The following is an 11963-nucleotide window of genomic DNA, read 5'->3' on the forward strand; positions in this document are numbered from 1 at the left end:
TTTATGATTTTAATTATTGCGAATGGTTCCTCGGGTCGGGGTTTGTTTCCGCGGTGAGTCGGACTCACTAAACCCCAACATTTTGAACCAGGGGACTGACTCATGGTCACAGGCAACCTGAAAAGCAACCAGGGGACTCACTCAATCACGACTTAATCAACATGTAACCAATTAAGACAGCCAACCATCAAAAAAGCAAGTGTAAATGAGTATACATTGACCCAACATGTTTAAATGAGTGTACAATCACTCAAGACAGCCACATATCAAACCAATATCATTATATGAGTATACAAGTACTCAAGACAGCCACACATCAAACCAATATCATTATATGAGTATACAAGTACTCAAGACAGCCACACATCAAACCAATATCATTATATGAGTACACAAGTACTAAAGACAGCCACACATCAAACCAACATGAGTATACAATCACTCAAGATGCATAACAATGGGTCCTTTGTTCCTGTTTCAACCATGAAGCATTCAAACAAAAGGACTCATGTTATAACAATGTCAACAATACATAACTAAACCTCTAACATTGTTTCATAAGTCATAGCTCTCATATATTGAATAGTGAAGTATACATGCAATTGAATAGATAAATATACATGCAATTGAATAGTGACCCCTAAATCATGTGAACAGTGAAACCCTAATTCAAGTGTACAGTGAAACCCTAATTCACAAAATTGAACAGATAACCTTACTCTAGGGCAAATATATAAAATCGCAAACAAAAATATTCACAATATAATCATGATTTAGGGGAAGATATTTTAAATCCAAATCATACTCCATAGCATTGAACGAAATCAAGATCCATGGCAAAGAAGTAAACATCGGCAAAAATAATCCGAAAAATGTAATTATTTCAGTTAAACATCATAAAGAATCAAGAAATACCCCATATAATCAAATTACTCAGAACAGAAAATTGCAAAAATTAAATATACAGGAAATCGAAAAAAACGATACCTATCACCTTTAAAAAGGGCGGATTCACAAAATTAGTTGAGGGCTTTGATTCGTTCGAACACGTACAACAATAATCAACAATTTTTCCGGCGCTTTTGAACCCCAACTTGCTCAATTTGAAGAGAGAGAATGAAGAAAATGAGTCGTTCTTCAATGGAAGAACCCAGAAAACCAAAGAAATGAAGAGAGAGAAAAGATGAGAGAGAAATTAAGAGAGAGAAAGCAACGTTACAAAAATATTCAGAACACCAAAAATCAAGGGAGACAATTCATTCATTATGGCACAAGTACAAATACAATTTTAAGGGTATTTTGGATATCACAGATAATAAAGCCAAAAAAATTGAGGGCATATAAGTAATTTTGTGTTATTGTATGGGAACAAAAATTGTGAAATGTGACTAACATTTTGGGTGTCCAAAAATGGAAAAAGTGACTATCATTCGGGGACGGAGGGAGTATTTTGATGTTTAATAGGGCAGCTAATGCGCATTATGCGCGCACAATAGCTAGTCATGTTCCGATAGTTTTCTGTTTAGCCTTATGTCACAACTTTAGTTGTTGTTAGCATTAACGAGACAAATTATAAAAATAAAATTTGTTAGGGGTATAAATGTTTTAACATTATTATTCTTAAAAGTTCAAAAAAAGAAGCAAATAAGTAAAAAAAAAAAAAGCATTTAGTTGGTATAATTGTCCAAACACTTTTTATAAGAGTTATCTTAAACTTTTTAAAAGTAAAAAAATGTGGAAGTATTTGCGACACTTGTATCAACATGAACAATAGTAAGGTTTACTAATTCTTTTTTTTTCCTGGCTCACGTGTCACTCTTAACTAACGATATAAATAACAATTAATAACAACTACAAAGAAGTATTTTGCTCACTAATGAGTGTTGATTTATATTATAATGATCTATCTAGCAACTTAGTTGTTCCATGTCACCATACCTTTCTCCATAACGGCTTCAAATACATAAGTATACAAAATCCAGAAAAGATCGGTACAAGAAGCAAGATTTGAAGCAAATTCAAGTTACATTAACAACCATGATTAACGTATCTAAACCTATCATGTTCCTTATCAGCAAACGAATCCAATTTTACCAGTAAAATCACAGACAATGGCCAAACTGTTACTAAAACTCTGAAAACACTCGTTGGTGGAACATCGTAAATTCCAAAAGTGACAAATTACCTTATTAACTTACCAATCCAATTTTACCAGTAAATTTCAGACACCAGCCAAACTGTTACCAAAACTCTAAATACACTTGTTGAGAAGAACACCATAAATTCGGAAAGAGACAAATTAAGCACACTCATTACCATTAGTAAAAACACAACTTTGTTCAAAGCATAAAAAGGCATGCATTATTTCATTTGAGCTTGAATTGGGTCAAAAACAAGAAGAAAAATACTCTATAGCCCAAAACATCCCCCCAATCCCAAACAAGCGGACTCCAAAACTCTTCAAACTATAATCCATAACATCAGACCCTCAGTAATATCCGGATTATTATAAATACTATTTTCACTATGAAAATGAAATACTTCGTATTAGTGACGAAATATTTACATTTCTCTCTCAAAACCCATCGTCATAAATAAATCCATCTTACGAAAAACTCGCCAAAAAAATTAAAGAAGAAATCGAGGTTCTCATAAATTTCTATTACGCACAAATTCAGGTTTGTTTTCTCTCTCCTCTTTTTTTTTCTCTCTCTCCCATTTTCCCCTAAAATTAAAATCGAAAACTAAACCCTAGTTTTTCTCTCTCCTAAAATAATTTCATCAAAAATTGTAAAAATTTAATTTTCGTCCTTTTTCGCGCTCTAACGCTTCTCTCTTTGACGATGAAATTTTGATTTTTTTTAATTTTTTTTTTAGATTCAATTCTTTTTTTTTTTTCGGTGTTAAATTGTTATATATGGTGGTGATCCATTTTTCTGGAGGTTTTAGGGTTTCGATGCTGTTGCAGAAGTCGAGGAATTGAGAGATCTAGAGTTGTTTAACAATGGCGTTGTCAGATGACGAGCTGCTCGAGAAGCAGCTCACTGAAGCTGGTAACCAGCTTCTCTCTCCTCCTCCTTCCGTCGCTGAGTTGCTCTCTTCGCTTGACGTAAGTCTCAAATTTTATTTTATTTTTTATTTCAGTATTTCCAGATTCTAGGGTTTTTTTTTCCCTGAATTTTGAATTTTGCTTGATTTTCATATTTAATTCAAGTGTTGATTGGATGTATCTGTTGAATTTATTTTCTTAAATAGTTGCATGTATATAAGTTTAACCTTTTTATTTTGAGAATCAAATTAAATAAATTTTCAATTATTTTGTGACATTGATGCCTTTTCCAATTTCCCCCCTCTTTTGATTATTTGCTAGATTTAATTAATTATGGCTCTCTGATGTCATGGTGGCTAGAGTTGATTGTGGGTCCGTTTTAGGAAGGATATCAAGGAAATAAGCCCAGGTCGAATTTCTGGGGTTGGGCTTGATTTTAATACGATTTTTGTACAGGCTGTTGACAAACACGCCAATCCTCTAATAAGGAAAGGCAATATTTTGTTTCCCTCATAATTGAATATATCTATCTCCATTTTAAAGACAATGAATTTGGCGTGTTATATTGAAACATTGCTACATTTTGTTTTACGGGCAGTAAAAACTATACTTGGTATTTTTCATAAAAAAGATGCTTGTTAGTAAATTTTGTTAGGGGGGGGGGGGGGTTGGTTTGCAGGATATCAAAGTAAAGGGTAATGAAGTCATGGAGCCGTTCTGTAACAGATTTTGGGTTTTGAACCCTGTTACGTAACACTGTGACTGGAATAACATCTTTCCATATGTGCTGTTAAATAATTGATCCTGCTGTGTTGTTAAATAATTGATCCCGCTATGTGAGAACGTTTTTTTCACTACATCCGTTGTTTTATCTCAATTAACCTAAAAGATTTTGTAATTAATTAAATACATTATAAAACATGATATTTTACTGTGCTTAGGATATCAAAGCAAAGGGTAATGAAGCCATGGAAATATAACTCCGCCATTCCACCGCGGAATAGCTGTTCTACAACAGATTTTGGGTTTTAAGCCCTGTTACGTAACATGTGACTGAAATTATGTCTTCCCTTCTGTATTTTTAAAAATTTAATCCAACGTATTTTCACTACATCTGTTGTTTTATCCGAATTAACCTAAAAGATTTTGCAATTAATTAAATAGTTTATAAAACATGATATTTTACTGTGCTTGTGACTGCTTCTGTAAAGTTATGCAAGAATTAAGTAGGAAATTTACTAATGTATATAAATATATATGTAGTTAATTATGTATATATTAAGAAAAACTTTCTTTTGCATTCTTTTAAAGAGATTTTGCTGTAAGCCTGTAATATAAATATGTATACTTAAGACTATATGTTGAAGTTCTAACAATTTTAAAGTTATTAAGAAATGGGAGAATGTAATAACGTATTATGTATATACACAATTTGTATCCTTTACTTGTGTCCAATTCCAATAGAGTCCGCATGTCCCCAATTTTTAGAATTGCTATATCTGATACAAAGATCCATACTTGTATTCAACTCTACTACTTGAGTCCAAAGTAACTTAATTATAGTTACGTGAATAGTCCTTCATTGATATTTTTTCCTGTCTTGGTGCTTGGTGTACTGGTATAAATTTGTGTGTATGGTTGGGGGGGGGGGGGGAGGAATCTTTTGTAGCTTTATAATATGTGGGATGCAATTTATTTTGTTATTTGCTACATTTTTTGAGTATAAATTGAAACTTAAGCTATGATAGCAATACCTCTCTGGGTAATTTCACAATATAGGGTTATCAGGTTATATTTATCCTCATTTCTCTTGCTTGTAGCGGGTTGAAAATTTACTCACCAGAGTGGAGCAGTCACCATCTGAGTCAATGAAGAAAGCACTTTCTCCGTCGATGAAAGCATTGATTGCCAATGAGCTATTGAGACATAAAGACATTGATGTGAATGTTGCTGTTGCTTCATGTATTAGTGAGATAACAAGGATCACAGCTCCTGATGCACCTTATGAGGATGACCAAATGAAGGTTAGTGTGATCAATTACTCTATTATGAGGATTCCTATATATATATATATATATATATATATATATATATATATATATATATATATTCAGTCCCTATGCTGATGTACACTATTCTTTACAGGAGGTGTTTCAATTAATTGTATCATCGTTTGAGAAGTTGGATGACCAATCTAGCCCATCGTATGGCAAGAGGACATCCATCCTGGAAACAGTTGCAAAAGTCAGATCATGTGTAGTAATGCTGGATCTGGAATGTGATGCCTTAATCGCAGAAATGTTCCATCATTTCTTTAGAACTATTAGGTAACAGAAAGCTAATTAATATTAATTGTAGATGAATTGATGCTAAGAAACCTACTTTGTGATGGATTCTTAGTTAGGCTGTTGCTTTTCATTAGATTCTATTGCCTTGTTTGCCTGGTTTGTTTACAGGACCTTTGGTTTTGACATTCGTGTATCTCTCTTTCCTGATTGTCTTTTAGCCTTGCAATGCTTGGATCTTTGCAATATCTGCCTAAAATGAAGTTGGATTACTTTTCTATCCTTACTAGCCTCCATGAAGTGAATCAGTAAAACACAATACAGAAGAGGTTTTTTCATATGTTCTCTTCAGTCCTCACCTTAGTATTGCATGTTTGCTAAGGAGGAAAGTCTTGGTTATGAACTGTTAAGTTTTATTGTTTTTTTGCCATAATTGTGAGATAGTTCTGATGAATGGAATGGAGTGTTCATTATTGTGGTCCATATGTTGTGAACTATCTTTGATTTCATTATTTCTGTTCCACTCTCTCTCATCTAGATATTACCTGTTGGCTGTTGCCTTTTCTTTTTAATTCTTTGTGGATTGCGTGCCTTTCTTTGGCTATTGCTCTTTCATTTTTCTTTTTGCTCCCACCAAAGGTTGTTGTATATTTTAGGAATATCAGTTTCTACAGTGCATCTTTCCAGAATTTTGTTAATGGACTCTGCTTCATATTTTTAGCTGAACAATCTTGAGAAAATTTGGCTCGTATATAGATATGTTGGACCATCTGCTCATCTCTCTTTTGGGACATTCTGTTTTGATAAAATTTGATTGATTGATCTTACATAATAGAGGTTTATCTTTGGGCACTTGCAGGAGTGAGCATCCTGAAAATGTGTTTTCGTCAATGGAGACAATCATGACCCTTGTATTGGAAGAAAGTGAGGATATATCTATAGATCTTTGTTCATCTATCCTAGACGTTTTGAAAACAGAGAACAAGGTCGGTTGCTTTGAACTTTGCGCAAGTTATGATTCTGATCACCCCGAATGAGTTTTGTGATCCTGTTGGGGTTTTTTTTTTATTCCATTTTATTTTATTTTATTTATTTATTTTTACTGTTCAGGAAGTTCTGCCTGTTGCTTGCCAGCTCGGGGAGAAAGTGGCTGATAAGTGTGCTAGCAAGCTTAAACCTTATCTATTACCAGCTATGAAGTCTCGTGGTACCACCCTAGATGATTATAGTAAGGTTGTGGCAAAGGTTTTCCAAGCAAGAACTGAGGCTGTTGAGCCTAGTGAGGCAGATGCTGCAAAGAAAAATGTGGTATTATATTCTTTCTTGCATGGTGAATGATATCTTTTCCTGTATTTCTGCAAAGCTAAAATTGTTACCTGGCGATTGCTGAACTCTTATGCTTCTAGTGTGCACTCATATGTATTGAAGAACTGAGCTAGAATTTGGATGATATCACATGGGAAAAAATGTTAATTTTTTTTGTGTAATCAAAATTTTGTTTAATTCCTTTCTCTATAAAAAAATTAGGTTGAAAGGGGCTGAGACCATCAAGTTCATTTAGTATTGTTATGTTAACAGACGTTGAAAGGCAAGAATTTCACTAATTTGTCTTTTTATTAATCATGATAGTTGAGTACCTAAGTGTCTTGACTTTGATGTCAGTCTTTCCTTTGTCTATGTTTTAAAAACAATTTTACTGGTATCTGCAGCATTTAGGCACCAAGCTGCTTGGAATTCTTGGTAGAATCTAATTGATGCTTTGAATATCTATAATCCCCTGTATTTTTAAATTGGTGTATATAATTTTCTGTAATCAGGCTGATGAGGATGACCTGACCAATACACCTTCAGAAAAGGCAGTTGAAGTATGTGTACTCCTCGACTCCTTGTGCCATCTGAAAGATCTTGAATCTTCATTTCTCTGGAGTTATGTCTTAAAGTTGGCTGTTTATTCTATTCTCAGGTTGCTTTGGAAACTCTGGATGATGCGCCTCCTTCAGAAGAAATTGGTCCTGGTACTGTTGGGTCTCCAAAGGCTGTGGTGAGCAATGGTACAATACAGAAAGAGGTTGAAGATACTTCTGCTGGAAATGATGATTCCAAGGAGGTGAATAACATGGCTCGTGATGTAGATGCAGAGCAAAGCAAGGGTAAGGTAGACAATTCAAATGCTGAAGAACCCACAAAGTCACGAACTAAGCCAGTAAAAGTTAACAAGCGTAAAGGGAAGAAGGGGAACTCTTTGAAGAGCTCTTCAGAGCCAGCTGTTATGGATGAAAAGGAGGGAGTAGAGACGCCTGTGCCTCAACAAGAAGATGAAAAGGGTGAAGACAATGCGCAGAGCTCGGCTATTGGAGCTGATTCTGCGAAGCTAGCTGAAAATGAAAAGGAGTCAGACCACCCAGTCCCCTCACCAAAAGCATCAGACGAGCTTGTTGATGCCCCTTCTTCCTCTCCAACTGGAAGCGTTGCTGATGAAAATCCGAAAAAGGATGAACCAGGGAAGAAGAAAGATGAAATGGTGCAAAGTGAGCCAGCTGGTGATGTTGAAATGAAGGAGGAGGAAAGTGATGTTAAGAAATCATCTGAAGGGGTTAGTGCTTCAGAGTCCAAATTGCCGAAGCAGATAGGGAAAAAGGTGCCTTCAGTAACTGATAAGGAAGACAGTGAACTGAGTTCTGATGATCCAAAGGAAGATGGGAAAACAAGTAATGTGGAAGCCAAACCAGCAAAACAGCTGGGCAAGAAGGACGAAGTTGTTGGTAATCTGCGTGATAATAAGAAAAAGAGAGGTCAAGGAAAAGCAACTCCTGCGAAGGAGCTTACAAAAACTCCGTCCAAGGATGAGAAGGTACTTGTTGGGATCCATTGTGTTTATCTTGTGATGAATTCTTATTAATTAGTTAAGTTATGCCATTGCACAAGCTTTATTTGACTCAAAAATATTTAATGATTTATTCAGAAGCCTGTTGGTTCAGCCAAGTCTACTGCAAAAACCACTAAAGATGAGAGTGATGTAGAGAAAGCATCTGAGTCAAATTCCAAGAGGAAGCGTACCAGCGAAAAGAAAGTATCTGCTGAAAAGAAAGTATCCAGTGAAAAGAAAGTACCCTTTGAAAAGAAGGTTTGTGTGTCTATTCAGTTATTCAGGCCTTGATCATTAGATAATGCTTGCATTGAGTCTGCCAATAATGCTTAATATCTTTTATCATGGATTGCTGAGCTGAATTCCATAGTTTTTGGTGCTGAAATCGTCTAAAAAGCTACCTTATATTGGTATAAGGAATTGAATTCCGACCAATGTTTTAATTTGACCTACAGGTGCTGTGAAATTGCATTATTGGTATTTAGAATGCATGATCATTATCTTAGAAAGTGTACCAGTGTTTGAGAACACTATACATTTGAAACAATATGACTGTCTTAACACCTTTTTGTGTTATTGTCAGGATTTATATTTTTGATCCAAATCTATTTCTCGTATGTCCCCCCCTTTTTTGAATTCGATAAAGCATGTCAAAAATTTTGGACGAGGCAGTTTTGACCAAGATGTGCGTTTTAGATTGCTGCTTTCAAGTTGGTAGGATGGGACGGTTTATTCCATATATTATTTGGAGTTCTGCTTTTGTAGTTGGGGTACTGTATAAGCTAACGTTGTTTGATAAGCATACTCAATAATGTTGGACTGTTGTCAACGATTTGTATATCTCTTGAAATGTTGATTAGTTCATATGAATTGTTATCATCTCTCCACAATCTTGGATTTCTTTTAAGGCAAACTTTTCTCAGAAAATTGTTTGGTGATGAGGGTTTATTACTCATGTAGAGGTTTTTATTTTGGATTTGAATTCTCATCAGATCATTTTGATGTAAATTTCAGGCTGCAAAATATGGTAAGGAATTGGTTGGTTTGAAGGTCCAGGTTTGGTGGCCGGATGACAAGAAGTAAGATGTTTGCTTATTTTCTACTGAGTAACTTTGCATTTTGTCAAATTTGTCAATTTTGTGGAACTTTGCGTATCAAATTTGCATCATCTGTTCTAGATTTGAGAGAATTTGAATGTTAATTATCATTGTATTGCTGTAAGCTATTTGTATTATCACTTTTGTACTCTGAGTATCTGAATTCTTACCTTATCTCATCTCTGATGTTACTGTCTTTATGTTCAAACATGTGTTTTGCACTTTTATCTTGACACAATGCATCTATGGTTGCATAGTTGTAGCAGTACTTATGTTTTGTTTTTTCCCAGTCATTATAGCTTTGGCAATGCAGTATCTTTATAGCTGGCATTGGCTCATGCATGACTGAGTCGCTGCCTTACCATGAAATGATTCCTAAATATATCTATTAGTACATACTGTAATTTCCTTTCGTTTGGGGGAGTGTTTTTGCAGGTATTATAAAGGGGTTATCGAGCACTTTGAGCCCGCTTCCGGAAAGCATAAGGTGATGGGAAGTCTAATGTCATGTGTTGATTCTGTATTTTAGGCTTTCGCTTTTTTTACTAAGTAGTTTGCTTCATATTTATGTAGGTATTATATAGTGATGGTGATGTAGAGGTTTTAAAGCTTGAGAAGGAAAAGTGGAAGTTGATTAATGATGACTCCAAGCCTGATCAGGTTTGGTCTTTGAATTTTCTTGGTTTATAGGTTTTAATAAATAGATGTTTTTACAGTTGCTAATTTGTGCTGGTTCATTTTGATCACAGGGGGATTCAAGCGATGGTGAAAGCCCTGATGAAGCTGCTGAAACGTATGTCTTCTTGCTGAACATTGGGCTTTGTTAGTGCAAGAGAGCCTTGCCTTTATGCACATTAAGTTGACTCATTCATACTCACTAGTTTTAAAAAAATTGTATTTTGATTTAATCTTGTGATAACTTATTGCTTTAATCCAAAGTTATGTGGTGTTAAACTGGCTGTTTTTATAGGAGAGTTCTATGAATTTATTCTGTCAACTTTATGGTTCTCTCATCACTCATAATTTGCTGGTTTGTAGGCCAAAAGCTAAAAAATCTAAGACAAGTCCTGCCCCAGCTGCTAAACGAGGAAAGACTGAAACTTCAGCTAAAAAGTACAGTGTGCATTTTACTTATTATTGATGTATTCCCCTTTTTTTGTACTTTGTTTTATTTAAACTCAGCGTAAGATATTTTGTTTGTACCTTCCAGGTCTGGAGCTTCAACCAGCAAATCCAAAACTACAACCAAGCCCCGGACTAAGCTCAAGGATGATAGTAAGGTAGATGGCAAAGCGAATGATGAAACTTTGAAGAGTATTGCTAAATCTGAGGAGGATAAAGGTGGAAAAAACAAAGATTCAAAATTTGGCAGCAAGGACAAGACCCCTAAAGCAGTTGGGAAGTCCAAAGCTAATGATGTGGATGCATCTAAAGGAAGTACTAAGCCACAGCAAGAAACTCCTAAGGGTGCCACAAAGTCCAAGGGCAAATCGCCAAAGAGTGGTAGCAAATCCAATAACAGCAGCAGTAAAGTAAAAGCAGCTCCTCAAGCAGAGGATGAGGAGGAGGATATGGAGTCTTCACCAGAAACACCAAAAGTGCCTGAAACTTTGAAGGGGAAGTCTCAGAATACATCAAAATCGAAGAGTGCAAAGAAGAGAAAAAGAGGCGCAAAAGGCTAAGTCCAAACTCCAAACTTGTCATATGTCATTCTCATGTCGACAGTTCAACTGTTAGATTTCTTTTGTGCTCTGATCACTGCTGTTCATAGTTAGCCACACACAACATTTGTGTTAGGTAATTCGTGGCTACTCTCTGGTATTACAATAGTTTCATAGTTGCATTTTAGGATAAGGGTTCCTGTGTAGAATTTGATTTTGGTTGTTGAGGGAAGAGTAGTAGACTTTGGGAGATTAGTTTTTTTAGATATTAATATAGATAGATGTAGATTCTTGCTATGTTAAACTGCATCCTATTTATCCAACTTACATATTTGCATGACATGTGGTTTTAACGTCTTGCTTGTATTTTGTAGATGTTTATTTGTATGCGTAGTGGTTCTGTTCTTTGACTTAGACGAGTAGTGTCTTTTTGTAGTGATGACTGATGGTAGAGAGACAGGTATGTGGTATCTGGCTCCTGCTCTGTTGGGCAATGGTACCAATGGAATTGGTTTTGGTGTTGGTGTTATTGTTATTGTGAGTTGATTTCTTCCATAGTAACCCGATTAGAATCCAGTCAACTGCCTTTGAACTGATAAATCTTGTGACTACTTTTATTTTGTTCAAGTTATGTTAACTTGTTAAGCCTTTGAACTGATAAATCTTGTGACAATTTTTATTATATGTGCAAATTATGTTAAGTGTAGTAAGAAATTCCTAAACTACAATTTCTATCTGCTTATACCGTTGGGTGGGGTGGGACTTTGAGGTCATGAGTTCGAGCCCCGCTAACTATTAAATGCTTGGGAGTAGGGGGATTCCTTACCCCCTCTCCACTATAAAGCGGTGACTCTTTGGGACTTCAAGGTCATGAGTTTGAGGCCCGCTAACTGTGACTCTTTGGGACTTTGAGGTCATGAGTTCGAGCCCCGTTAACTATTAAATGCTTGGGAGTAGGGGCATTCTCTTACCCCCCTCTCTACTCTAAGGCAATGTTCTTTAGAG

At 35.5% G+C, this 11963-nt stretch overlaps 1 protein-coding gene across 2 annotated transcripts; it reads left to right on the forward strand.

The window, feature by feature from the left end:
* The first annotated feature begins 2541 nt into the window (after positions 1-2541).
* On the forward strand, positions 2542-11298 carry LOC145642509 (sister chromatid cohesion protein PDS5 homolog C-like). Of its 2 annotated transcripts, XM_081693718.1 has the most exons (15): positions 2542-2678; positions 2950-3109; positions 4870-5073; positions 5195-5376; positions 6194-6320; positions 6445-6642; positions 7152-7199; positions 7298-8185; positions 8297-8458; positions 9215-9279; positions 9733-9784; positions 9871-9957; positions 10047-10090; positions 10336-10410; positions 10508-11298. In XM_081693718.1, the coding sequence occupies exons 2-15, from the start codon at positions 3005-3007 to the stop codon at positions 10977-10979; spliced, it is 2709 nt and encodes a 902-aa protein (XP_081549844.1). In that variant the 5' UTR covers positions 2542-2678; positions 2950-3004; the 3' UTR covers positions 10980-11298. The 2 variants fall into 2 exon arrangements, with proteins under 2 accessions (XP_081549844.1, XP_081549843.1); XM_081693717.1 differs by lacking the exon at positions 2542-2678 and having other exon boundaries at positions 2708-3109.
* The last annotated feature ends 665 nt before the right edge of the window (positions 11299-11963 follow it).

Source organism: Chenopodium album, chromosome 8, assembly GCF_948465745.1.
Source record: "Chenopodium album chromosome 8, dcCheAlbu1.1, whole genome shotgun sequence".
NCBI classification, from domain to species: Eukaryota; Viridiplantae; Streptophyta; class Magnoliopsida; order Caryophyllales; family Amaranthaceae; genus Chenopodium; species Chenopodium album.